The 26,496-nt window shown below is 33.9% G+C and overlaps 1 protein-coding gene across 1 annotated transcript in view; it reads left to right on the forward strand.

The window, feature by feature from the left end:
• Positions 1–3,117: 3,117 nt before the first annotated feature.
• The window catches only part of RPS6KA1 (Ribosomal protein S6 kinase alpha-1), a gene marked incomplete at both ends in the record, with an annotated part of 50,915 nt that continues 27,536 nt past the window's right edge, over positions 3,118–26,496 (forward strand). The window contains 12 exons of the mRNA XM_051218766.1: positions 3,118–3,174; positions 3,208–3,255; positions 3,289–3,402; positions 3,439–3,520; positions 3,555–3,635; positions 3,719–3,747; positions 3,786–3,892; positions 5,911–6,168; positions 13,345–13,433; positions 19,369–19,536; positions 20,389–20,613; positions 22,021–22,229. Coding sequence (XP_051071609.1) covers positions 3,118–3,174; positions 3,208–3,255; positions 3,289–3,402; positions 3,439–3,520; positions 3,555–3,635; positions 3,719–3,747; positions 3,786–3,892; positions 5,911–6,168; positions 13,345–13,433; positions 19,369–19,536; positions 20,389–20,613; positions 22,021–22,229 — 1,467 coding nt within the window. The remainder of the gene's footprint in view (positions 3,175–3,207; positions 3,256–3,288; positions 3,403–3,438; positions 3,521–3,554; positions 3,636–3,718; positions 3,748–3,785; positions 3,893–5,910; positions 6,169–13,344; positions 13,434–19,368; positions 19,537–20,388; positions 20,614–22,020; positions 22,230–26,496) is intronic.

The raw sequence follows: 26,496 nt of genomic DNA on the forward strand, positions 1-26,496 counted from the left end.
GTCCTTATATTTTGGAGTGAGGGAGGTAATACTATGTTTCCGTACACTAAATGGCGACGAATAAAACTATTGAAGATTATGCGGAGCGTTCTTCCATCAAACTGGCCAAAAATGCGCTTCGATGTTACCAGTGCAAAGTTTTTCCGAAAAGCAATTTTTTCAAAGTTAGAGTGAGAATTCAAGTCGTAATGTTCCAGCACCCCTAAATGTTTTTCAACTTGGGATGCTTCTAGAGAGAAGTCGCCTAGGTTGTATCTGTAATCTGCAACATGTCTTAGGTGTGTTACTTTACAGTTTGAAGTGTTAAAGGTAAGTTCGTAGTTATCTGCACAAGTCTTAAGATACCCGTTGTGGAAGATCGTTTATATAAGTCAAGAAAAGTAGAGGTCCTAGTATTGAATCCTGGGGAACCCCACTAATACATTTCATGGCTTAAGAAAAAGTGAAGTTAACCCTGATCTTAAAATGTCGATCTTTTGGACACGAAGTGAGCCAGTCATTTAAAAACGAGTTGATACTTAGTCGTTTGAGCTTGTTAACCCTATCAAAAGCTTTTTAGAGGTCAAAGTAAATGATATCAACCTTCTCCATGCGATCAAGGATGGTTGTCCATCTGTCCACCACAGTCAGCAGGTTGACTGTAGAAGAATGACCCTTCCTGAGACCGTGATGTTGGGGTGAAAGGAAGTTTAGGGATGATAAATAGTCGTGTATACCGTTGCATATCAGGGACTCCATAATTTTTGAGGGTATAGATAGAAGGGCCTCCGGTCCGTAGCTTGAAGTTTCGATGAGTCGGCTTCCCTTGAAAATTGCTGCGATAGCGTGCTCCCAAATTTCCGTTAATGTTCCTCACCATTGCGAATGTGAGAAGATCATGCTAAGCGGTGTTGTCAGTATTGAAGATGCATCCCTCAGTATAGCAAAATGAACCATACCCGGACCAGGAGAAGTGTCTTTTTCTTATATTCCGCAGTTTACGGTACACTAAGTCAGCACTCAGGTTCACTTTGGAAAGTCCTATGGAGTTTTAGATGAAGCTTTCACCAATGTGGTTAATGTGGGTCGGTTGAAATATCCAAGAGAACTGTTCTGCTAGAAGGTTAGCGGTGTTACTGTCGCTGTTGGTCGGACCATTAGTACCTAGTAGCTAGGAAACTGCAGTTTTGGCTTCAGCGTCGAAATGGCTAAAAGCTCTACAACAGATAGCTAGATGTTATTCATTGTGTTCTGTGTACGTAACATGACAAAAATCATGATAATCCATTTTCAGGTACTAATTGTGCGCTGTAAAATTCTAGACCGTTCACGAAAATTTTGAAGATCATTCTGAAGCTCCAAATTTTGATTTCTAAAGATGTGCTTTCCAAACGTTTGTATTGGCTTTCAATGACATATTGTTGTTGACATCTATATGGAAAGCCAGAATTTGTTCTGTATGGTCACTCTCACCCAGGGTTTCTATTTAATCACTGGCCTTGTGAAATCAAGGAAATCCTTACTCATATGTCTCACTGAATGAGACAACTTTCGGATTGCATACTTCAGTTTACACAGCGCATTCGATTTTCCGTGCGAAGAAATATTTATTCCTATAAATTTTCGTGGTGATTCACAGCAATATTGACGAACTGAGCGTTTAAACCATTTTCCCAGTCCGTTGATAACAAGTTTGACTAACCACAACTGAAATCGTATGAAATTCCCAAGCTTCTGTGGTGCTTAATAAACGTGAATATTTATTACTACTGCCTGCTATCGTTAACTAAATAGTAATTGATAAAAGCTTTTCAGAGCTACATCTTTCTGTATAAGCTAACGAGCTCTAATTGAGTTTAATGATGTATTTTGCAAAAAACGTCATTGTAATACGGTTGAAATTATAAAAACTTTCAGGGGAAAATTTCACCCAGGTTATTACTAATTCCCTGAAGAAGTGGCTCAAACTAAGTCACGGAACATCAGAAAATCTAATTTTTCTACTCATTGGGTTATTACAAACACATTCTTTATTTATCACCTAGGTAACTTTTTATCATTTTACAAATGATTGTAAGATATTAACATTAACTCGTACAACGATTTTATTGAATCATTGTTTCATTCTCAAGATGATAAACCCAGTTCTGACTTTCAAGACAGATCAGCGTGGACGTGTTTACGCAATGAAACCATAATTATGTCAGGCTTAGTTGACTTGGAAGACATGAATAAAGCTAACATAAAAATCTTACAAACGAAGCATAAGTTCTAAAATTAATTCTATAAAGCACGAACTGAAACCATTCAAGATGCGCGGAAGCCAGCATCAAACCGAGAACTGTCGACACAACGATGCATGCCATAACATGTTTCACGTGAGCGAAAACTATGGAAGCTGGTTTTCTACCGTGCTGAGTCAACTATGAGTTATTTAAACAAACCGTTTCTCCTTGCAAGACTTTCGAAGCTACATTTTTCTGCAGGAGGACGAAATAATCGGTCGTGACGTGATCTCAAACTTAAAAGCGATGCATTCGAACTATGGTGAAGAGGCAGGTGCGTATTTACTGATGAATCTACACATCGTATGCAAGCCAAATTGCATGATTTCATTTACGAGCGGTCGCACTATCTTATCCGCTTATTAATCAAAGTAAAGTATTTGGCTTTAGAAAGGAGGAACTAAAGTTAATGATCTTTAAACAAAGTCTTGATCAGTTTGAGAGCTTTCCGTTTGCGAACTTCCTAGTATGAAATTATAAGCGGAGATGAGTTTGTAATATATTTTGTAACTAATGTCTTCCTCATAATATTAATCCAAAGTTTGAGTTCTTTGGCCCCTAATACGAAAAGGACACAGAAAGATATGAACATCAAAAAAGTACTATAGTATGTTAGTCAGTAGTTACAATTTGCAAATAGTTTCGATTAGGTTCTGCGGTCGTCAAATTTGGTAGCTTTAAAAGATTGTCAGGATAATGAAAAAGTCTTTTCATTCTAGAAGAAACTTTAATATAAATCAATCAAAGTCTGAAGATAGTAAACCTGTTTCTTAAAATTTGAAGATTTTCATAGTTCAATAGTAAAATATATTCGGAATAATTTGTGCGCTTTTTCGAAGGTGTAATCAATGAGATGCCGCTTGCACATCTTGGCCAACCATTCCTGAAGGCAAGCGATGTCACGAATGAGGTATGTTTTTTGGATTACTGTCATTATGAATAGTTAAAGTGCATATCTATAGATGACGCACCGGATGTTGGCTGTCAAAAGGTTTGTATTTCTTTAATTCTTAGGCGGTATTAGGTCGATGTTGCCGAAGTTGAAGTGAATATTGAAAAACTAGCCCACAATACAGAAAAAGTCGATCCATCATGTTTTGATCTGCTTTACGTCATTGGTCAAGGGTCTTTTGGGAAGGTATTGTCGTTCTCAACAATCTTATATTTACTACAGGTATTTCTTGTGAGGAAAAACAATGGAAATGATAAAGGAACTTTGTATGCAATGAAAGTACTAAAGAAGGCTGTTTTGAAAGGTTTGAAATATAGGTATTTCGACTGAACTCGCAGTTCGTGATAGATTGAGGACAAAGCTAGAAAGAGATATTTTAACTAGAATTAAGCATCCATACATTGTTGATTTGCATTATGGTATGCTCATCCGTTTAATTTGACTACCTTAGCTTTTCAAACTGAGGGAAAGGTGTATCTTATCCTGGAATTTTTAAGGGGAGGGGATCTTTTCTCCCGCTTGTCCAAAGAGGTAACTTCAAGTTTCCATTATTCTACGTTAACGTAAAGTACATGTTTACAGAAGACGATGTGAAATTCTATTTGGCTGAAATCGCATTGGCTCTCAACTATTTACATAGTCACGGGATAGTTTACAGAGACCTAAAACCTGAAAAGTAAGTCTCTAGAAAACTTTCAAATTTTTATTGATATCTAACTCAAAAATATTTCTTATTGTTTAGAGTCCTGGTATTCAAAATATTTTAAATGAAAATTATAAGGGTGTTTTAAGAGCTTTGAACTTATATTTGCTTTAGACAAAATTTTGTCCTACTCTAAGATGAAAGTCTGTAAGATGCGCGAAGATCCCAGGGTGAAGCTGGATGTGTATCTTTTGTAGAGTCTTCCAAAGAATAAACCTCCAAGCAAGATTTAATTTATCTCATGTCAGGTTTTAAAGGGGAGGCTTTATTTCCTCCGGGCTTTAAATGTTTTATTATTCTACAGTCTCCTTTCTACATTTACATATCTTTTTGAAACGTTTTGATGTTGTTCTCTGAGCTTTAACAAAACTTCAACAAAATCATCTCCCTGATCTACAAATCTTCACCATTGTGAAAAATTTTAATCTTTACTAAATTCTTTGCATGATTTTAGGAGACTGGAAGCAACGAATCAATTCTTGTTTTTGTGAAGGTTCATATTGTCGTTACTCGTTAGAAAAACGATTTTTGGTAAACGTAGTTAGTTATCATACGCTCACTTTGTACCCAGAACTTACGAGTATTATTTTTAGACGTAATAATAATGTATGTAAACCAAAACAAATATTTTACGGAAAATAAGCTTTTGCCAGGAGTAGTTAAAATTTTAAAGTTATTTTTAGTGTCAGTGATGTCACTTCTACTTCCTCTGTCCCGATATTGATCTCAATCTCAGATTGTTGTGTTGATGATTCATAGCAACTTGTACAAATACGTATTGATAACAGGTTCTTACATCGCTCATGATTAAGAGTGCATTTTTATGCTTCTGGTTTTCATACCTCAGTGAATTCCATACTGTCTTCACTCGGCGATTTTATTATCGAACCATCCGACCACATATATTTCTCAGTAGACGGTGTGTAAGATCTTTGGCTGGCAATTTTAAGTCGTTTTTACTGGTTATTCTAATCTTGTTTTGTGCTAACTATTGAAAACGTTTATGTTGTCTAACTTTCATGTCAACACAAAAGAAACCAGCAGTACAGAAATCAAATATTGGTCTGGAATTATATTAATCAGGAATCAGCCAGTTACATATTGAAGTTATTATTTATTATCATTACAGGAGTTAGTGAAGATTGTTAGATATTATTGAGATCACGAACCAACCTAAGTTGAGCAACCATGAAAAATCAGGAATCACTGGACATCTGTTTAATTCTAGTATGGGACTCAGCCATGGGAACTAAGGACCTTGGTTCAATCCCTGGCAAGATCGTGAATGCACATTGCCAAGGAGTCCCATTCTGGGACGTAACAGCTATCCAATGCCTCCTAGATTTCATTGGTTGCTTAACTTGGGTTTCTGTGTTCTCAATAAAATCTTTAATTGTTTTCAGTAGATTGATAAAGATATTTTTACAAGAAAATTATGTTCGTACCGGATTATATGTGCAAATACTAATGAATGTTCTGATTTGTTTGTTTTTAATATCGTAAATCTTTGTGCACTATCAGGACTCTGTAGCTAGGTGGATAACGCTATGGCATTTGAAGCGAACGGTACTGGGTCTGAGTCCCAGAGTGAGCATCAAGTCTGAGATGCAGGTTCATCCAGCTGACGGGTTCCAAATAGGACGAAACGCGCATCCTGGATTCCACTGCTAGCCTTTATCCATCTTTGCTTGTAATCATTGTACATTTTACTTGATATTTTATTGCAATCTATGAATACATCAACTTCAGATTTAGGTATAACGAAAGCTATCGTAGTCGCTCCCTTCAGGGAGCAGTACGTCTGTGGATTAATGACTATTAAAAGCTTTAAAATATACTGTAAATCTCTTGATTTTATTTTACTCATTTCATAAATATAGACTAGATTAATGCGATTGATTCCTTTCTGTTTATGATAGTTCTCCTGGTGACTTCATATTTATTAATGAACTAGGACTTTTTTGTACTCTTTTTTTAACAAATTGATAAAGTGTTCTACTGAATGAAGATGGTCATGTACGTTTAACTGATTTTGGCCTATCAAAGGAGTCAATTTTTGAATCTGCTGGTGATCGAACGTATTCATTTTGTGGAACAGTTGAATATATGGCTCCAGAAGTTGTAAGTAGACATGGACATGGTACTGCTGCCGATTGGTGGAGTTTCGGAGTACTTATGTACGAATTACTTACTGGTATGCTGCCTTTTCATAGTGAGAGTAGAAAAGATACAATGCAAATGATTTTAAAGTAAGTAAACTAATAGTGACGTATTTTCAATAAAAAGTCAATGGTTGATGACAATGAAGAAAACGCATTAGCTGTGTGCAAACAAGGATATTAATTAATTTTTATTTATTTGAGCACATAAATATTGGTACAAACGGACACCAAATATATTTGCGTCACACAAATAAAGATAGCTAAATATGTATATTGTTATTTTCTATTGCCAATATGAATTTACTTTGAATGAGCGGCCAACTGACCCTGAAATCTTCACACGTTTTAGCATTAATAGGAAGACATGACAGTAAACACATTTTTTACTAAGAGCATGTGAACAACGACTTATTTCATAAGTTAACTGGTTTATATTGTGATATCTGTATTTTAATAACTGAATGAGCCTTAAATTGTTCTTATGAAATAATTTATTGTTAGGTTTTTATTTTTACAACTTAATTAAAGGATTGCATTGTCGAAACTAAATGTCTATGAGAATAATATTTTCTAATTATCAGATCAGGAATTTTATTTTTTGTTGGCTTGCAGGTTTTTAGTTACTGATTCTTACTATTTATCATCTTGACTTGTTCTTATATATATATATATATATATATATATATATATATATATATATATATATATATATATATATATATATATATATATATATATCGGGATAGTAAATACAACTGTTTTCTGTCTAATTTGTCGAAAATAATTGTCTTGGTGGAGAACAGCTATTTTCTGAGAGATTTTCCTCAATCAATAAAATCTATATAAGCGTTAAAACAATTTTGATTAGTTATTCGTTCCAAACTGTTTTTTTCTCAAAGTCCGATATTATGACATCGAAAGCATATTGATAACTTGAAAATTTGATTAATGCAACTGAATTTTATGTTTTAAAGCTTTTCCAGTTTGACTTATAGTACGAAATGTTACAAAGTTGCTGTAACATGAAATACAAAAAAACGCGTGCAATGTACATAGTCTGTGTGTACTACTGGTAAATATTTATTTATTTATTTTATTTGAACACATATATATTGGTACAGGAGTGCGCCAAACATATATGCGCCACACAATTTCAGTTCATTAATTGCGTGTGGGCTGCGTTACTGCCCGGGTGCCCAGACCGAAGCAGGTGGTTCTCTTAGGGGGCCACACCCCGAGCCTTTGACCTAAAGGTCTAACCCACAAGGCAGTGGAGCATCGTAAGGAGATGCAGTCCCATGGTAGCCGGTGACCGAAAATTGGTTCATACGCCATTTGTTCCCGCAGGATACTGGTGCCCATGTGCACCATTGGTTTGGAATCCGGTTAAAGCGCCGGACATTCGCTTTTCGTCCTCTCATTTTCGTAAACAACATCCCCGCCACGAGAAGGCAGTGAGTAGGACTTCCCTGGCAGAGGCTGTATACGCGCGGCCGTGTGGGAGTATTTCGAGAGGAAGGGCGAACCCACCCCGCTCTCGGCCGTACCAGGGCGTTTGGGGGCACTGATAAATACGTATCGCACTAAAGCAGTAAAATTATTCGTTTTAATGATTAATTTGGGGAAACTTGTTGAAGGATAATAAATATTCAATGATTGTTGTATCCTTTGTTTTCATCTGTTGATGTAGCTATTAAGGCATTTGCGATACTTTATTTGATCATACACAGTCATGTTATCCGGCGCCATCATTTAGAGGTTAACCTTCTCCACGAGTCAGTTAGTCTAACACGTAAAACTGACTCAGTTGTTTGTGTTTTGAGAACTTGTAATCGCTATAATTATAACTTCAAATTTAGTATCGTGTTTAAATTACATATCATCAGATGCGTCTCGATTTCAACATTCATTCCAAGACCTCATTTCCCGCGCATATTTTTTGAACTCTATAGTTTATTTAGTGGAAAAAGATATTTAGCAAATAATTCACACATTGTAATTTTGTCTATAAGTCATGACTGTGTTTTGCTCTTTATGAATTAGGCATCAAGATCACTATCCGTTCATTTCAAAGTAGACAGTGAACTACTAAAAACTAAATACATATTATTAATAGAAATCCTTGTGAATTATTACTGCTACTGAAATATCCATTGTTTTGATACTTTGTTTGCTAAATACATTTGTAAATTATTTAAAATGGATATGTTTCAATGCTTTAAAAATATTATTGGGGAGTCTATCACATAACACACATAATGGAAATGTATTTTAATATGTGTTTTTTTGTATTTGTAAGTCTGATTTGTTTTATCGTTAAGTATAATCACATGCAAGTGAATATTCACATATGAATAAATCAAAAACTAATTCGTCTCGAAATACAGTCTCAAACGTAATGTGAATGAGTTTTAGTTCAGAGTTTCGAAACGAATGCTCTAAAAATGGAGATAGTGTACATGTTCATATTGTCTATGTCTACGTTTGTAAACAATACCTACTGAAATATAGTAGTATACATGTCACGCAATAATTTATAATACATTATGAGTTGCATTTGAGATCTATTTAACAAATAATGCAAGATAAAACTTCGAAACAAAAAGTATACATAAGTTGGAAAATACAGTCAACAGTGGTTATCAATACTCCCAACTAACTCAGCTAAAGAGAAAGCATTGAAATGGTCATGTAGAGAGGTTTTTTTTTCCGAAGAGAATACAAAACAAGGCCTGTGACATTTACGCATTGTGTTTTGTTTTACACAAACAGTGAATTGAAGATTAATTGTCATTGATATTAGTGGCAGATAATCGGGAAAAAAAGCTGTAAGAATAAATGAAACAGGATATCGAGAATAAAACAGGAGAAAATTCAATGTACAGAAAGACAAAAAGTCACAAAGTACAAAATAAATCCAACGATTTCCACCAGAAACATAAACATTAATTAATTGATCTTCTGTATATATCTAATACTAAATAGATTTGTGTACCACGCAAAACGTTTTTATATGTTTGAAAATCTGTTTTTTTCGAAAGGTAAACCTCAAACTTCTGAAATAATAACCATTCACATTTGTTACTTGTGCTCGTAAATAAGTGTTGAGTGGATTATTCTTAATGAAAAATTGCTTCTTTATGTAATAATATTAGTAAATTTATGCGAGTCATTGTTCAACGTCTTACATTGGTAATGACTACTTAGTTCAATGTACATGTGTATCAGGCTGTAGGTTTGTACTGAATACCTGACTTTTTTAGTATACCCCTAACTTGGCAGAATAATTATGTTGAATTGTTGGAATTATTGAAAATGTTGACGTTTTTCCAGGCTAATTGGTTTAAATAATAATTGGTTTAAATTGATAAACTTAGAAAAGTTCTGTATTTAATGTAACTAAAACCAACTTGGTCATGTAGTATGACTAAATCTTCAAGATGTATATACATTATAATAAAATAACATTAATAATTTTTTCATCATATTAAGATATATTTTAAATGATCATTCCAATAATTTCAATGTAATAATCAACATAGACTGACAAATTATAGATAAAAAATTTGCTCATTTATTCCTAATAAGTTTTACTCTCACAACAAATTATCTGTGATACAATTTGCGCTCTTCTTGGATACTCTTTTGTGAAACGACGTACATTATTGCATCGGTTAAATACTGACAAGAGTATTATAGTCGATTTCGGCTGTAGATTTAAACTACAAAGAATATTGACCAAGCTTTCATTACTGTTTGTAATTCATGTGATCAAGCTGCAGTGTGGTCACTCTTCTAAGTGCTCGGCGTCGTGTGCAGTGTGTTTTGATTTTAGGGAGTTATAGGTAATCAGGAGGAAACCCTGTTAATAAAAAATATCTGCAGTCTTGAGGGCATTAATACTCCCTGTAGGATTCGTACTCACCCCACTCAACTTCACAGTCTGAGACATTACCACAATTCTTCTATCGGTGCAGCTACTGACCTACTGCTTATGAGTTTCATGCCAACTAAATCCAACTACCTAACAGTCGACTTTCTGTTGACAGCTTCCTTAAAGTTGTGTATAGTCAAGTAAAGCAGAATCTTTAATTACATTTCTCTACTGCAAATTAACACAGTGATATCAATTTAACAGATGGAACATAGATCATTCAGATAAATGGTTAGCAATTTGAGATAACGGTAAACCGTTAATAGGCTTTTTTCACTTGAAGAATTGGTAGATTTAATCAAAGATGTTAATGATCCTACTAACAGATTTAATGATTATAATTAATAATAAACCATTGGTCAGCTTTTTTACTTTTTGACATCGAGAGGAGACTTTGTTTATTCCTTCATTTTCATATAAATTGATATACAACTGTAACATCAAAATCCTTATTAATAATTAACGATTCAGTATTGATATTGTTCTTATATGAGTTTGATGAAAAGTAGTATTTTTTGTCTAAGATTTTTCTCTCATTTGTTTGTTAAGTGATGTGTATCACTGAGACTTGAATAAAGTGTCTAGTATTATAGTGAATGTTTTTATCGGAAAATACCTGATCTCTCCTACAACTACTGATATCTTTCATACTTCTACTACTCTTGGTTTCGTTTAGACAATTTCATCTCACTGTGCTAGTGTGGCATGACAACTTGAACCGATATACATATGTTTCAAGTTCGACGTCATGTATAGTTAACTTACTGACATGGAGACAATATTGTATACCACACATGGTTTGCAAAAAAATTAACTAAAGACGTTTATGATTGTAGTATTTCCAACTCACTATTGAAATGTAGCTTTTTTACAATATAGGAAATAGCATTCTCATAGAAATTGAATTGTTAGAAATCAAGCGTGACAGGAGAATAATTGTACCGCTGAATAATTACACGATAATTTTAAACTGATTGTATGTAACGATGTGACAACGTATTTATGTGTTTTAATGTACAAGTGTACAATGCTGTTATACTCCAAATATGTGGGGATAAGTTACCAGTTTTATATTGTTTAAATTGTCGTTCTTCCGTAGTAATTGCTTTCATGAGAGTGACTTTTAGTTCGACATTTTTCGTGGATCATAAGATTAACTGCAATAACTTGATACATGGTGAGATTATGAAATGATCCTTTGTACGTAAGAATAAATGTGTGTAGTTAAAATTTATCTCGGTATCCAATTCTTAAGATTGATGTTCTAAGAATTACTTAAAATACTGATGAAAAATGGATTTTGTAATCTAAACCAAATGGTTACCACAAAATAGGTTTATTTTCTTGATGTTTACATAATTTATGCCTTTGAATGAACCTACACGAAAATTGAAATTTCGCTTCAGAATATTTTCATTTGACTGTTTACTTTGTACTCAGATTTATGGTACGTCTTTTCTCTTCCTTATCTGTGAAAAATAGTTATTGTTTTGTAGAGCACATCGTTTGATGACCCCACCAAAAACAACATTAACTTCTATCTGCCATTATAAGTTTGTTGCTATGCACAGCACATAATAGCTTCATTACAATTAATTGTTTCAAACAAACTGCTCTTATTGAAAAAAAAAAGTTTCTCAGTCCTAAACTAATCACTTTTGCAAGTTCATTACCAACTCTATCGTTATATTTATAAACATGTATTCAATTTATCACAACACAGTGTGTACATCGACTAGTAATTGTTGATGTTACCATCTGATAATCAATAAAATATCAAGTACTTAACAACTCACACGTAATGCACCTTGTTCACCTTCACACTTTTAAGAAGGAAATAACTTATCTATTTTACCAGGTATAATTTCTATATAACTTAGATTTTTACTTTCCTAAATTATATTATCTAATATAATAATAATGTTGTATTGTACAGATTAAACATAACAAAAAATTGTAAAATATTTAAAAGTATGTAAAATGTTTTTTATTTTATTTTTTCAGAATAAAATATTTCTGTGTCAGAAACAAAAAAATTTTACAGGCTAAATTAAATGAAATTAAAGAGTTCATTTCAATGCCTTAATTTTTATCTTTTTCTTATTTACTGTTTATTGTGTAGTATATGTTAAGATATTTTTCTTTTGTACAACTGGGTATTCTGTGTTTTGTTATTCAGTACATAATTAGAAAAAAATCATAGAATATTTCAATGTATAGTTGTTTGAATGTAAATAACTAAAGTGTGCATATTAATTGATTTTGTTGACTTGTTCAAGTGTTAGCTTTTGGTTTTTCAATTTTGCTGAGAAATATCTCCCAAATATGTATTGGAAAATATTGCAATGAAATGGTTATAATTTGAGACTGAAGACCCTGGGTTCAAGTCTCGTGTTCGGGATCGTGGATGCACACTGCTGAGAATTGTCATACTAGGACAAAACGGCCGTCCAGTACTTACAGGTTTTCAATGGTGGTCTAGCTTAGATTGGCTCGTGAATTCAACTGTTAAAATATAATTAGATTGATAAGAATTGTTCTACTCTTGAATGTAGCATGTTATTTTTGAAATCAAAACAAAAATCCTAAAGCTGTTAGTCTAAACTTATTAAAAACACATAAATTTTTTAGGTTCAATAACCGGTAAAATAGACATTTATGTTGCATATGAAAAGATTATGTATCCTGCAGTGACATTATCAGTATGTATTGTGTCATATTACATTAAATTTTAAGACAAATTGTTTTTTCTCACCAATTTATATTGGGTTTCATTTGGTTACATTTGAAAGCTAATTTCTCTTTTGATTGTTAACTTTGACTTTGTAATACTATTGAAATGCTCTAAAAATAGCCTCTAGTTTATGATTTCAGATATTCACTCTGTTTTAACTAAATAGCTTATTCAGATAAACTGTGATTAGTTTTCTTATGAAGTGATGAACATTTTGAATAGAGTTTATTGTGTTTTATACACACTAGTTTTTAATTGGATACGAATCAAGATGGAATGAATAGACTATTTTGTTTTACTATACCTGTAAACATAAATCAAGTCAATGTATGTCATAGATTTGGCATTGAAATCTGTTTGATTTAAGTAAACGGAAAGAAGTTAGAAAGAATTTCCACTAATTTACTTGATGTTGTAGATCTCTTTATTTTTTATAAACTATCATGAAACGATAATAAACATACAACGTTATCACGAGTTAACTTTGTTGCAAAAAACAAGCTTATTAAAAAGCTTGGTAAACTAATTGCAAAATAAATATTTTATTTTGTATGACCATTTTGTTTACTAAACTTGATTTTGTTTTGTTTTTTAGAGCTAAATTATCAATGCCACAGTTTCTTAGTCCTTCAGCTCAAAGTTTACTACGTGCTCTTTTCAAACGAACTCCATCGAATCGGCTAGGTAAGAAGAAAGCTGTTACCGAATTATTTATCTAACAGATTTTATACTTACTAAATTATCTCATTAGTTGATTGTCGTTTTTATTTATTCGAATGATTATTTTCTACATATGACAATTCTGTTTAAATCTTCAGGTATATATATGTTTTTGTATACGACCATTTACTTGCTTAAGCCTGTTATCTCCCTTGGAGGCATAGGCCGCCGATAAAGGATCTTGAGCCAACTCTTCTGAATAATCCCGGCTTTTACCATGAGGTGTCATAACCCTTCTATACGAAGAATCCTAAACTCTCACAGCAGAGTTTAAGTGGTTATTTTGGTTAGCGTTTTCTTTGCAAGGGTTGGCACCTCTATCCCTAACCCTCCTCTCTTATCCGGGAATGCGACCGGCAGTAGCCTTTGAAGGGGTCGAGCCGGAGATCTATAACTGCACAATATTTATTACACAGTAGGCATGACTAGTGCTGGAAAATTTGTTTGATCAGATCACTTAAAATGATGTCAAGCTAAACAAAATGATGATATTTAAATATGGCAGAAATTACCTAATTGAACGTACATACTAAGCCCATTAAACAGAACAAGAATACCGAGTGGAGGAGAACTGTTTAGACCCATTTTTTATTCTATTGTTTCATGTTAGCTAGTTATAACCAAAAACACCGTGGAAGCTTGAGAAACTGATGGGATTGAACAATAATGATAATATTGTTAATAAAAGTAACAAGAATACTGATAAGGTTGTCCATACCTGTACCAAATGGATGTATTCTTTAAAAAGCAGGAACTTCGAGTTAACTAAAGAGGCATATGCGTATATATATTATATAATCCCTTAATTTTGATTGTAGTACTTGTTGTTTTATTTACATTGATTATATTCTACGATTATTCTTGGTAGTGATATGGATTGCAGAAAAATGTGATACAATTTGATTTCTTAAGTTGGAAAACTGAAGTTGTCTGTTTCTTCTTATCTAGCTGTTTGTCTGCCTGTTTATATACACAAAACAATGAAACCTACTGCTTACATAATAGATTCATAAGAGCTGTACACAAGCAGCAATTTGCATTTCTTTCACTAGTTAGTATAGGCTAATAGTGAATGACTTTCATGTCAAATAATTCAGTGGTTTGTTTTTTTTTTGAAAAAAATCATAAAGGCATACAAGTTTATTTAAATCCAAATTAATTCCCTCCATGAATAAGATGTAATTTAACTGATAAATGTTTTGGACTTCAAATGATACATTAAATATAAGATACTACTGAATTTAGATATAATCATTAAAATTATGTTAATTATGAAGAAATTGTTGCATTTTTTGTATTTATTCTTAATTTTATCAGTATGATTGGATTATTGTATGAATTTCGTTTAATTGATAATAAATAGATACCAATGATATTGTCATTAACTGCCGAAACAGTTAAGTAGCTTCAATACTTTCTAAACCCTTTATATTGTCATGGTCACTTAATTCACAGTGTTTTATTAGGATCCAACAATCAATAACTATCTGGATATTAAGAGATTTATAGTTAAAGCTATTTAGTTATACACAGTAAAGTGTATAGATGTTTTGTGGTACTACTTACCTAATTTTGAATTAAATACAGTCTGTTCAATAAATACACGAACTGAGGGGATATTATTTTTACAAATTTCACGATATATCAATAGTTTTTTATACAAAATATGACTTATTTTCTGGGATACATTTGTACAATTTTTTTCCATTGCTCAAAACACTTCTGTAAGTTGTTAGAAGTCCGACTCTTCGGCTATCTCGTTGTTTCCTGCTCTATTGTCTTCAAGTTTTCCCCGTTTTACCGTTAAGTGACTACTTTATGCTCTGAAAATGGAATGAAATTAAGTGTAGCCATGTCCGGGTAGTGGGTAGAGTAATCTTTCATAAAGGGGACCTAGCCCTAAATATTTGACTCAAGACTTGTGCACAGACATTCTTCCAAAATATTACTTACTTACTTACTTACTTACTTACGCCTGCTACTCCCAATGGAGCATAGGCCGCTGACCAGCATTCTCCAACCCACTCTATCCTGGGCCTTCTTTTCTAGTTCCTTCCAATTCTTGTTCATTTTTCTCATGTCTATCTCCATTTCTCGGCGTAATGTGTTCTTTGGTCTTCCTCTTTTCCTTTGACCTTCAGGATTCCATGTGAGGGCTTGTCTTGTGACGCAGTTGGGTGCTTTCCTCAATGTGTGTCCTATCCACTTCCAGCGCTTCTTCCTGATTTCTTCCTCCACTGGGATCTGGTTTGTTCTCTCCCACAGTACGTTGTTGCTAATAGTGTCCGGCCAATGGATCTGAAGTATTTTGCGTAGACAATTGTTAATAAACACCTGTATTTTCTGGATGATGGCTTTTGTAGTTCTCCAGGTTTCTGCCCCATACAGTAGAATTGTCTTGACATTTGTATTGAAAATCCTGACCTTGGTGTTGGTTGACAGTTGCTTTGAGTTCCAGATGTTCCTCAGTTGTAAATATGCTGCTCTTGCTTTGCCGATCCGCGCCTTCACATCTGCATCAGATCCACCCTGTTCATCAATGATGCTGCCCAAATACGTAAAGGTTTTTACATCTTCCAAATCTTCTCCGTCAATTGTGATTGGATTGGTGCATTCTGTGTTGTATCGGAGAATCCTGCTTTTCCCATTGTGTATATTGAGACCTATTGCTGCTGAGGCTGCTGCCACACTGTTTGTCTTCTCCTGCATCTGTTGTTGCGTTTGGGATAGAAGGGCCAGATCGTCTGCGAAGTCTAGATCATCCAACTGCATCTTAGATGTCCATTGTATCCCGCGCTTTCCTTCAGACGTTGACGTCTTCATGATCCAGTCGATCACCAGGAGAAAGAGAAAGGGTGAGAGTAAGCAACCTTGCCTAACACCGGTCTCCACTTTGAACGACTTTGTCAACTGTCCTCCATGCACGATTTTGCAGTGTAATCCATCATATGAGTTCTGTATGATATTGACTATCTTCTGAGGCACACCGTAGTGTCGAAGAAGTTTCCATAGTGTTGTTCTGTCCACGCTATCAAATGCCTTTTCGTAGTCAATGAAGTTGATGTAGAGTGATGAATTCCATTCAATTGATTGTTCCACAATGATCCGTAGAGTTGTGATTTGGTCTGTACACGATCTATCCTTACGGAATCCTGCCTGTTGGTCACGAAGTTGGGCGTCTACGCAGTCCTTCATCCTGTTTAACAATACCCTGTTGAAGACTTTTCCCGGTATTGAGAGAAGAGTGATGCCCCTGTAGTTATCACACTTGCTGAGATCGCCTTTCTTCGGTATTTTGATCAGTAGTCCTTCTTTCCAGTCTGTTGGTACTTGTTCCTCATCCCAAATCTTATTGAAGAGAATGTGGAGTATCCTTGCAGTTGCCGCTACGTCTGCTTTTAGTGCCTCTGCTGGGATGTTGTCCGGTCCTGCTGCTTTGCCACTCTTGATTTGTCTGATGGACATGCTGATTTCTTCAATTGTTGGTGGGCCAACATTGATTGGGAGGTCCGTGGGTGCTGCTTCGATGTTGGGTGGGTTCAGTGGAGCTGGTCGATTCAACAGTTCTTTGAAGTGTTCTACCCACCTGTTTTGTTGCTCTTCAATGTTGATGATTACCTCGCCTTCCTTGCTTTTCACTGGTCGTTCTGGTTTGCGGCGATTTCCAGAGAGTTTCTTTGTCGTGTCATACAATTGTCTCATGTTTCCTTCTCTTGCAGCCTTTTCCGCCGTCGTTGCTAAATCTTCCACATATTTACGTTTGTCGGTTCTGATGCTCCTCTTCACTTGTTTGTTTATTTCCGTGTATTCAGCTTGTGCCTTGGCTTTTTCTGCTCTTGTTCGGCTGGTATTAATCGCTGCCTTCTTGTTCCTCCTTTCTAGAATCTTATCCAGTGTATCAACAGTGATCCATTCCTTGTGGTGGTGCTTCTTGTGACCCAGGACCTCATGACATGTTGAAGTGATTGCTTCTTTGATCCCCTTCCAGTTGCTCTCCGCAGTAGTTCCTTCTCCATTGAGTAGATCATGAAAGGCCTGGAACTTATTGCTGAGGACTATCTTGAATTCGTTGAGTTTGTTAGTATCCTGAAGAAAGGCCGTATTGAACTTTTGTGATACTGTCTGCCCCGTTGTTCAGTGCTTCTTGAGTTTCAATTTCATCTTGTGACCAGTAAGTGATGATCTGATGCTATATCAGCTCCTCTCTTGGTTCTCACGTCCTCTATAGTCCTCCTGAACGTTTTGTTGATGCAAATATGGTCGATTTGGTTTTGTGTAGAGTGATCCGGTGAAGTCCATGTGGTTTTGTGTATGCGTTTATGTGGGAATATGGTGCCGCCTATGACCAGCTTATTGAAGGCACATAGATTTGCAAATCTCTCACCATTTTCGTTTCTTTCTCCCAGTCCGTGTCGTCCCATGATGTCTTCATATCCAGTGTTGTCCGTTCCAACCTTGGCGTTGAAATCTCCCATCAGAATGGTCAGGTCCTTTGTTGGGCACTTCTCGACGATAGACTGCAGCCTATTGTAGAATTGATCTTTAGCGTCTTCATTGTAGTCGTTGGTAGGCGCATAGCATTGGATGATGTTCATTGAAATGCCCTCTTTCTTTGTTTTGAACGAGGCTTTGATGATCCTTGGTCCATGAGATTCCCATCCTATAAGCGCATTTTGTGCTTGTTTGAACAGCATCAATGCAACTCCTTGTGTATGTGGTGCATTTTCTTCTTCATGACCGGAGTATAACAGGAGCTCTCCTGTAGTAAGTCGTTGTTGTCCAACTTGTGTCCAATGTGTTTCACTGATCCCAAGTACCTCTAGGTTGTATCTTCTCATTTCTGCAGCAATTTGGAAGGCTCTTCCGGTGTCCCACATTGTACGAACATTCCATGTACCTAAATAAATGGTCGCTCTGGTTGTCAGAAGGGGCATCGGCCTCGTAACTTCCGAAGGGATTCGGCTTTCATCATGAGGCGTCATAATTCTTCTAAATGAAGATCTTCTGACTCCCAGGGCAGAGTTTAAAAGGTTTGAATAATTTTTTCTGGTTAGCGTTTTTTTAGCGAGTTAGTTTTCTACGGGATGGGGACGCTAACCCCATGCCCAACCCTCCTCCTTTATCCGGGCTTGGGACCGGCAGTAGCCCCCGGAGGGACTCCAGGCGGAGTTTCTTCCGAAATATACTACGGCATTAATCATTCGGACTGTGAGAACCAACTATTCGAAGGCACAAGGAATTATACACGCTCTATGTTTTCATAAAGACAGGATTTTAATATTAATTTTGACTCTGCATTACTCTTGAAAACTCCTGGGATATCTTTGAGACATTTAATCCAATTAGAAGTGTTTTTTTTTATTCAGTTTATCGGTTGGAGAGTAGTAAAGACATTAACAGTGCTAATGGCAATAGAGAACTCTCAACACTTCATAAACGTCTTAAGAGTTTTCTCAGTGCTTAGTCAACAAACTTAGTAACACTTGCTGTATTGACTGAATACATTGGTGAATTTGATTGGTTCTAACATAGACAACTATTCAGTGCACTTGATCAACAATTACGCTGGACGGTGAGCCATCCTGAGACTTCTATTATTATTATTATTATTATTATAGTCAGAAAATCGCATGTTCTATGTCCATTTTTTTGTTTTGGTAGTTATAGTGTTTTTTTAATCAAGATTATCTTTACTTTGAATAGATAATGACCATAGTGTTTACACGTTTATTCATCAATCTATACAAAACCTAATTCCATGAAATAAATTATTTAAATATCAATTCCGGTTGATAAATCCGTGTCATAGGCCTTTCCAACAAATATTGTGTTTATTGTTAAGTTTATCGTTTGAAGTTTTTTTCTGTATACCAATTTTTTTGTTTTTTTCCCACGCTAGGATATGGACCTGATGGATCTGAACATTTAAAAAATCATGAATTTTTCAATACAATCAATTGGGATGATTTACTAAATGGTTGTATTCAACCACCATTTAAACCTCCTTGCTCATCAATTAATGACATCCTAAATTTCGATTCAGAATATACATCACGTACACCACATGGTAGGTATTTGCTACAGTGTTTATAACAGAGATACAATTTCTTATAATGAGTTGTTAATAAAAGTGAATATTATATATATAACGCAATAAACGTTTGGGCAATTTATCAAATTACAATAATAAACTTCGATAGTATTTGAGAGTAACTTTTCAAATCGATTAAAGTTGAAAATGTGAACTTTTTTAATTACAGCAAAAGGTATTTCGTAGTTAAGTGTTATGCTTATTCCTGTTGTATTGGGGACTATAGTTGTGGATTTTTGATAAGTTTTGTAAACACTTTTAATGTTTACTGAACAGATTTTAAATCTAGATCGTGTTGTGCTCCGGTTCACTTTTTTTGTTAGATTATTCTCTGCATGTATACAAATTAAAATTACATGGTCTCGTAGATTTTATGGTACTCGGTGTTCTTGTAAGGAGTTGGCAACAAGTATATTATGTTTCTAGACCTACTTTTTTCAACTTCACTCAGTCATGTTACAACAGATGAAGCATTGTCATTTGAATTAATGATAAAGATCAATAACAGTTAGAAATAGTGTTTAACACCACTCCTGTCAAACATTGTAGAAAACTAAATATTTTGTTTTCACTCCTTTATGGATTAATCTCTTGTTTAGATGTCATCTAACTGATCTAGTGTAGTTAAGTTGTAACCTTCATTCGATCACAATAACAGATACACTCAGTATTTATTTTTCGCAAAATCTTAAATATTTTATTCTTCATTATTTATTTATCCTTGCGTTTGTGCGATGTTGTATACATCATTAGTTATCTTGCTCACTAAATATTTCTACGTAAGCAGAATTTCTTGACGTTTTTTTTTCAAATGCTTTCAACTTACAGACTCGCCATGTCCACCAGCCAGTGCATCAGCGCATGCGTTATTTCGTGAATTCAGTTATATAGCTCCTGGATTTTTTGCAGAGCATAATGATAATCATAATACCACAACTACAAATAATTGCAACAACCATGTTAACCTTAATAAAGAAGTATTGAATGGAACAAATATCACTTGTTTGAGTTCACCGAAAGAAAAATTCAATTATAGTTCTCGACACGATGATGGTATGTGTATTGGTAGAAATCTAGCTACATCTCGTCTTTTCAGTATCACACTTTTATCGATATATGTAATGGTGTGATTCATATGCATATTTATACATGTTTCCTTAATGTTTACTGACTTGTCATAATGAATTTACGTACATATGTATTCATGTACATAGCTGACCACAGTAATTTCGTTCTTAGTAAATATATTCTATATTTATTTTCATTAAATATTATTATTAGTAGCAGAACACTAAAGAATTTCTATACAATATTTAGTTTTTAAAATTCCGTTCACACCTATGTGAACACATACGCAGCAGTAACAATTTAACAGCACACAAAATGAAGTTGTGTTCAGACACTATTCAGAAAAACTAAAACGCACTTCAGCTTCCTCACTACGCAAAAAATTGGAAAAACTCATCTTTAGTGGATCTTTTGTCCGAATTTCTACTCCAACAAACTCATCAAATGGTCTCTGGCCAATAAACAAACCATCAAGAAACCAATCTCCGAAGCCATGATACAGATCGTGCTAACATATGCGTGAAATATCTCAGAAACCCATCACAAGGATCTTCAAGCCCTTTAAAATCAACATTGCTCACAAAACAACACTTACTTACTTACTCTTTGTGAATCATAGACTAACAACCAGGATTCTTCCATTGACTTCTTCCTGGGCTCTCCGTCCCATTTGTTTCCAGTTGCTATTCTTTCTTTTGATGTCTGCTTTCGATTCCTGACTCAACGTGTTGTTTGGTCTGCCTCCGTTACTTTTGCCTTGAGAACTTAATGTTAACGCTTACCTCGTGATGAAGTTTGATGATTTCCTCAATGTATGTCCTATCCACTTCCAGCGTTTTTTCCTAATTTCCTCTTCGGCTGGATACGGGTTTTTTCTCTGTCATAGTATGTTGTTGCTAATGATATCCGGCCAACGGATATTGAATATCTTGCATTTAGAAACACCTGTACATTTTTGATGATGGTTGTGCTAGTCATATAATTATTAATATCATCTGTAGTTTGTCGTCAATGGAAGTTTTATACTGCTCGCAACACTATATTATACAATTCTTTCGCCTAAACTTTATATCTTGCGTTCAGATTAACACAGGTTTTCGTTTCTTGCTTGACAGCACTCAGATAAAGATGTGTATAAGAGAAGACTATAAAATATAAGAGTCACTAACAATTATTGAATGTGACAAACGTAGTTTTTCTTGTGATGAAGATGATTTATCTTTAATAAATATTTTCTATGAGAAGAATACTGTCTCGGGTTCTCAAAATATATCGCCATTTTCGTGAATAATTGTTTTAGGAACTTCAACTATCACGCATATGCAGAAGTGTAACACAATGCTATGATTGCAATTCATATAACCATTTTCTTATTTCTTCTTTAATACACAGATCGTGCAAATCCAGTACATGTTCCAGAAGATCTTCCACCCTTAACTCCTACAGTGGCAAGACGTTTTCTTCGCTTAGTTGGCTTGTCAGGTGTAAAATATAAACCATTTTCAGTCGATTATGTCTTATTAGAGGAAATCGGTAAAGGCTCTTTTTCAGTTGTACATAAGTGCTGTCATCGAAATACAAATGCTGTTTGCTCTGTTAAGGTATGTCATTTGTCAGTTTTAAGTTATATTATTGTCTTCACTTATTATTTTTTGATATTTGGTTAGGGCTATTTGATCCGGAACTCGTGTTTCGTCTTATTTGGGAATTTTGTTAATGGATTAGTCAAAATTAAACCTGCTTCGAATATCTATTTTTCGGTTAAACTTTATAATTTACTAAGTATTTTAGAAAAAAAACTTATTATTAACTACTCTTTTGATGAAGTCCATGATATGCTAGGTCAAACAAGTCACGTTTAAGATTGGAATGGCATTAGATTAGGATTGAACTCCATCACAAATAAAGTAAAAGGCAAAAGTGGAAACTTATAGTTCATAACTTAATGTTTTAAAAGTGTACTGTTCTTTATTCGATTTTGAAGTTGGTCAGTACCCGTAAGGATTTTCAGACTTTTGTTTGGTGCTTTATATTGTTTGATAATCCTATATCTGGCTTCACTTCACATAATGAATTTGCATTCAGTTTTTTAAAAGACGATCATAGGTTATTGTAACCTTAGCGAATGATTCCGAGGTAGAAATAAATGCACCTTCTGGATTGCGCTGCTGATCACAGTCAGTCTATTCTCAATAACTTGCGACAAAAATGTCTATTTCTAAGCAATCTACAGAAAATGAACATATGACCAAAATCTAGTCTTGAATATCAACAATGAGATAGTTCAAATTCTTATTGGGGATGGTATAAACATCATGTCTGCCGAATAAGTTATTGGCTATGTGGGCTCAGCTGCTCAATGGATAACGTGTTGAGCATTGAAAGCTTAGGGTACTGGGTTCGGGTCATAATGCGAACATTAGTTGTGGGATGCAGGTGTATCCAGTTGACAAGTCTGAAGGGGGACGAAACATTCTGGATTCCATTGCTAACCACAATCCATCTATTCTAAATAATTATGACATTACTGAATATTTAGATGACTTCTATATGAATATTTTTTCCAAATATTCCTCAGTATCACATTAGCTTTAAGTTAACTGAGCTAACCATTTTATTAGTTATCCAACATTATGGTCATATGGAACATTTGAAATTGATATAACCAGTAATGTAATAGAAGTAAATAATTAATTGACGAAATAAATGAAAGTTTACAATATGAATGTCAATTGTATATCAGCTAACACTGCATAACCTCTAATGTGTGAATTAGAGAGTGAGATGTTGGTTGTTTATTCAACTTTTTCTAAATTTTTTCTAATTTTTTTCCTTTTTAATTTTTACCAGCTCAGTTCCTTTCATTTTTATCTTGACCATAAGACATCAACATTTTCTTTCTCTTCCTCACAGTACTTGTTCCTATAAACACAAAATATCTTAGTGGATTTTAAATGGTTTAAGATAGTATTCTCAATATTCTGTTAAGTGTTTTTGATTAAACATTTAAAAGCTTTGGATTTATACTATTAATACTAATAATACTAATCCTACTACTGTCACTACTCTTGCTACTGTGGTGAACGAGAAAAAAAGTGGAGACAACCAAATATATTTTAATACAACACCACAGAATATCTTGATAAAATCGGAGACCCATATAGTAATACATCATTTGCAAAATATCCATCAATTGTCTCAGACTTTGGTGTTCCTCCGTTTTCATACCAATCACTCTGTTCTCGTTCTCTTCTCTTCGATTCTCTCAACCTTCTACCACCAAGCACTCCACTTTCAATTGGTGATACATACTACTCATATCTGTCAACATCAGTAGCACACACCACACTACTGCTACCACAACATAGATTAATGTTACCGTTACTTACACATCTCATAATTGTAATGAAAATGTGTTTGTAATTGTATTATTTGTTTGAATTATATTATGACAAAAAGGAATAATTTTGTATTGGAATAACTGAAAATGTTTTTCACACAATGTATATTATATTACACAACGTTAAAACTGTTTATATAATAGATCTGATCAAAATTATTGAACAGATGAATAATTTCCTTTTGTTTTACAATTCAAAAATTTATTGTTCTATTGAATGGGATCAGGTTAAATAATTTTCCGATATGAAATCATGTTTACAAACAAAGTGTAGATAACTATTGCACTTAATATTGTTTGATTATATCTCTGTCATTGCAACACTTTAATCTCTACCATTTAAAGATAAATATTCATTACAGTATTTGTATATATAAATTTCTGAGCTAAATTATTGAAATCTTTCTATGCCTCCTTTTTTTATTTCTTTCATCAGCTGACGGTTTTATAGATTTCTATTAAATCATCATTGGTTTTTCTAAAGGAAAATAAAAATCTATCTAAACTACCTTTTAATTGGTATGCATGTGATGTTTTTGGTTTTTGTGACGAAAAAAAACTAAACAAGAACAAATATAATGTAAGACGAGGGCATGTGTAAATAGAATATCTATTATGGTTGTTTTTACTACTTCCTAGAAATGTTTTATCATAGAATTTCAAAGTCCTGTTCTATTTTTATATTTTATATAAAGGTTTGGTTTTTTTAAGATGTAAATTCATCGTACTGTTTCTTGAAGTAATTATATGACAATTGTCTTGGAATGGGCTTAGTAGTTTATGAAAGAGAAGTAATAAACTTTTGAATAGTAATTTAGAACGCTTATTTCATTAATAACACTTAAAGCTAACTGACATTCATTAGATCAAAAGTCATGTAATCATTATGTAATCAAAGTTGTGTATTGTCAGTTGCAATCTGAATAGATTAGCAGTAATACTATGAACTGTGAAGTCGAGCGAAACAAATCCTAATCCTACATGGAACATCAATTTCCTGAAGATCGTAGGTACGCTTTACTGATAAGCGCTAACTAACACACAACCTAAATTCAAGGTTTCCTGCTGACTACCTCCAACCATCCTGGATTATAGTATTATAAATCTATATAATTGAAAAGGGAGTAATAACTCCTATCATTTAAGTATATATAACAAATATACCGATGCACTTAATACATTGTTTTTCAACTTATATATTTCTCATATTATTTATAGGTAGTTTCTAGCCAGGTACTTAGTTGAGATTAATCCTAGATGTCGTCATTTTGTGATACTTTGTTTTAAAAAAATATACATTTAGTCAATATCTAAACTTATAGATTATTTCTAAATTTTATCGTTTCTGAACTTCAATATTCACAATTTCTTCCACAATGACCCTTGATGCATCCTCGAATGCGTCATTTTTAGATTGTTTTCCAATATACTTACTTGTACAAAATAAGACCTTACTATTATCTTACTAGTGGGATTAGTCATAGCCCTTAAAATAAATATCAGTGCTATATATCCATATCACAATGAAGACAGGTAAATCAATTGGAAAGTTTTTCATTTCTTGATACAAATCTGATAAAAGTCTTGGGTAGTAAAAATAAACCGCATGCTATACAAACAACCGATCGTCCTGTCAGTTTACAGTTGTAGACAGTACGCTGTTGAACCATCAGGATTGTGGATGCGCACTTCTGAGAAGTTCCATATTAGGACAAATCGGTCGTCCAGGTTTCCAATGGTTGTCCAACACTGATCAATTTATGATCTTGATGGAACTGAACAATCTCAATAACCCTGTATTATTAGTCGCTGAAATTCGGTCATCACTAGAGAGGAAGTCATGCATGACATTGATTATGAGTCAGTAACCAGTCAATGTATATTCTGCATTGTTTGCTAACTGCAAATTTCTATTTTAATCCTTTTATGATTCATAAAAGTGCATCATTGAATTAGATACTCTCATAACTGTGCTTGTCAATAGTACTTCAGCAACTCAGTTTATTCTAAAGTAGTCAAGAAAGAAAAGTTTACATATAGATGGCAGATAGAATTCCTGTTTTGATGAGTTAAATTGTGTTAATCACTTATCGAGTGCTTTTTTATTGGTCACTACGTCTGTATCTTAATTTATAACACTTTATTGTAGATAATATGAATCAATTCCTAATCTTTGATAATTCCAATTATTGAATATGTGATACCGCATTTTATGCGTTCTATATTAATTTAAACAATATTCTTTACATATATCATATTTATATGTTAACGATCGTTTTGTTTACTACATAATCAAGTTTCGATTCATTTCTCACTGGACTCAAGGTGATTCTGACCTTTTATTATTATTATTATTATTATTCAAGTTCTTTTTAATTAAGCTAACATTGTTTAAGCAGTATATTAATAAGTGTTAGATCTATTCTTATACTAAAAATAATATAACGTATCAATACATTCTATGAGGA

The sequence above is a fragment of the Schistosoma haematobium genome, chromosome ZW (assembly GCF_000699445.3).
Source record: "Schistosoma haematobium chromosome ZW, whole genome shotgun sequence".
NCBI lineage: Eukaryota > Metazoa > Platyhelminthes > Trematoda > Strigeidida > Schistosomatidae > Schistosoma > Schistosoma haematobium.